The sequence below is a fragment of the Quercus robur genome, chromosome 12 (assembly GCF_932294415.1).
Source record: "Quercus robur chromosome 12, dhQueRobu3.1, whole genome shotgun sequence".
NCBI classification, from domain to species: Eukaryota; Viridiplantae; Streptophyta; class Magnoliopsida; order Fagales; family Fagaceae; genus Quercus; species Quercus robur.
This window is the reverse complement of record NC_065545.1, coordinates 31340730-31344022: the sequence shown is the minus strand read 5'-3', so window position 1 is coordinate 31344022 and position 3293 is coordinate 31340730. Positions and strand designations below refer to the sequence as shown.

At 34.7% G+C, this 3293-nt stretch overlaps 1 protein-coding gene across 1 annotated transcript; it reads left to right on the top strand.

Moving 5' to 3' along the window:
* Positions 1-325: 325 nt before the first annotated feature.
* LOC126709951 (auxin-responsive protein SAUR36-like) lies at positions 326-1687 on the top strand. Its single transcript, XM_050410330.1, has one exon. The coding sequence runs from the start codon at positions 931-933 to the stop codon at positions 1450-1452; it is 522 nt and encodes a 173-aa protein (XP_050266287.1). The 5' UTR covers positions 326-930; the 3' UTR covers positions 1453-1687.
* The last annotated feature ends 1606 nt before the right edge of the window (positions 1688-3293 follow it).

Genomic DNA, 3293 nt, shown 5'->3' with positions numbered 1-3293 from the left:
ACGAATTGTATCCGTAGAGAATGTTAGAATATATACTAAGTTGGCTTTTAAAGTTCAATGTTTAAGAAAGAATAAAATTTATTAAAATTATTGATGATATAAATTATATAATTAACAAATTTTCTTTTGCTCCCACATAATGTATTCTTAAGATTTTCACTCACTATTTGCATCGAGTGAGTTCACGAAAGGTTAAAGCGCTAATTCTAAAAATTCTTTTCAAAGTGCAAGTAGTCAAACTCGATCTGAAGTTCATATCCAATCAAACCCGATACAAACACCTTAAAACTAAGAGTCCAACCAACCTGGGTTATATCATATATGATTAACAAACCTATACCGTTCAAAAAAAAACTTATCACACTCAACAATCGTTATCTCCGAGACACTGACTTCTTAACTTCTCAAAGGCACCAAGAGCTTCTATTGATGTTTGCCACAGACCACAGCCTCTGACGTAACATATTCTTTCTCTCTGCAACTTTTATTTTCTTCATTTTCTGTGTCACAACTCACAGCCTCCATATCTGAATTCTGATCTCTCTCTTACACATACATACGCCTTTTGACGCTCCAAAAATCTTGAAAAAGTCTCTGAAAAGCACACCAGCACAAGAACCTTATTCCCATACATAGAATCCAGCCACTTCTGCCGCCGCCACCACCACCACCACCACCACCACTATCTTTAGAACTATAAAACAGACAAACTGGGCCTTGGAAAAGTCTCAATAAACAATAGTGAGACTGTGAGAGAGACCAATTCGAAAACAGAATAGCCAGCTTTCAGAGAAGTCTATAGTGATGTCTATCACTGATCCTTGTTAGTTAAAAATCAACAGAAACCCATCTCAGAAAACTTCTTCAAAAGCTTCCCTTTTGATTATTTAGTCTTTCCACACTGACTCATATATATATACTGCATATAGCATGAGAAAACTCAGAGGCTACAAGCTCAGATGCAAGGTGGCCAAGATTTTCAAATGGATAATCCGACGCAAAAGAAAACCCACAAGCACAAGGTACCACCTTTTGGACCCTCCGACCCGGACCAGAATCCTGAACCCGATGTCCAAAATCATCAACTTGGCTCGGTGCCTTTCGCGTGGAGCAAAGGAACTCTGTCTTCACAATTCCAATTCGGATCCGGATTACATACGGTTGGGTCAAGACCCGGTGGAAACAATAAAGTCAGAAGGTGTACCAAAAGGGCACTTGGCGGTGTACGTGGGCGAATCAAATGATGACACGCAAAGGTATTTGGTGCCTGTGATATATTTCAATCACCCACTGTTTGGGGAGCTGTTAAAGGGGGCTGAGAATGTATACGGGTTCAATCATCCGGGTGGTATAACAATACCATGTGGGGTTTCCGAGTTTGAGAGAGTGCAGACTAAGATTGCGGCAGGGGAACGAAGCCCACGTCGGAGGTGGAGGCGTCTTAAATTTTGATTGATGATGAAACTTAGTTCTGCTAGGTTAGGAGGTTTAGTGTTTCTGCACATGACCTGATACGATACAGTCATGTATCCATAATCCAATACTTACTACATGTTTGTATTATATCGGATTCAATCATCAATGCACTAGACGCAAACCTCTCCTTGAATAGAACATGATAATTGATGATGTTCAAAATTCATGAACATGATTTTGATTTGATCATGAAATTTTCAAATTTTGTTCCTTTATCCTTTTTTATTTATTTATTTATTTTATGATCTTGTTAGTTTTGTGAATATTGGATGCCAATTGGCAATTATTGCTTTTATCAATAGTTATTTAGTTTTTTCTATATAAAAAAATGGCTTGGGCTATATATGTTTCGATCAAAGATTTTATTGGAGTTTTGTCTTTGACACTGATTTTTGACACGCATTGTGGTGGAGAATGAAAATTATATATCTTGTTTGTCTTATTCTTACTTGTTGATTCCTTCACGATATGGAGGCACTTGAGCATCACAGAAATGAGTGAAGGCTTACTATTGATACTTTGATAGGTTACGTGGGTATAACATTGAATCTGTGAAACAAAAACTTTGTTGAATTTTCTTAATTTCTTTACGTTGGATAAACCATTATTCCTTCTTTAATTGGTGTCAAGTTTCTTTCGGCCAAATTGCATCTTATCTTTTAATTTGCAAGTAGCAATAAAGCATTGTAAGCTTTTACTCAAGTGACAAGCTGGCCGCATACTCAAGTTGATTTGCATGACAAGTAAACAAAAAATGAATATTGGACGGTTTGAGTGTAACATATCATACAAAAAGATTTTTGGTTGTCGAGCTTTGTTAAATTAATACTAATTTTTTAATGAATATATAGCTCATGTCGTGTTTGTGAAGATTGAATTGGCTATATGTCTTAGAAACCGAAAATGGGATGCATTTGTATTGGCATATAGAAGAGGATAAAAATACTAATGTACAATGATAAAATATGATACAACAACAACAATAATAATAATTAGCAAAAATAAATAAATTAATAATAATAATAATAATAATACAGTTGTAGTACAGGGGTTGTATAATATACAAATTCACTAAGCCTAGACAATCTATAGTTTGGGACTTGGGCTCTTAGAGCATTCACATCCCAAAATTCTATCACATCTTATTTTACCATCACAAAAAACTATTTTATCAATTATACCATATTATTTTACAATACTCTTAACATTCTAACTTTTATTTTATAATACAACACATTAAAATAATATTTTTACACAATAAAATAATATATCCCAAAACCCAAAAACCCAGTGAGAGAGAGAGAAGAATGGATAAAGTAAGTGAATAAAATATTAGTTTTTTTTTTTTTTGAATTAAGCTACAGTGCAATTCTACCTTTAAAATTGCACTGTAGTACTATTGCAAAATTTTTTGCAATAATTGGTTTTTACAAGTCCGGATGTAAGAGAGGTTTTAGGCTTTTATGCTAAATTTTCTCTACATATGGCATATGTCATTCCCAATGTGAATGGTTTTAGGCTTTTAATTTTAATAGCCCATTCAAACTTATGTTGGATTGTGGGGGAGTGCCGTTGTCCACCACAAGATGGAGCAGAGGAAGGACCGTTGATAGCTCTAACAGCCTCAAACTTCCTCTATTTAGTAAACTTTCCCTTGACACAATCTACACTAAAGACCAACTTGAATTTCGATACAAGGTCATGTTGAGGGAATTTCATGAAGATGTCAAACAAATTATCACGGAAGAAAATAAAGTATAACTTCAAGATTCTCGGTAATTAGTGGTGATAAACAAAAGAATAATGCTAAGACACAT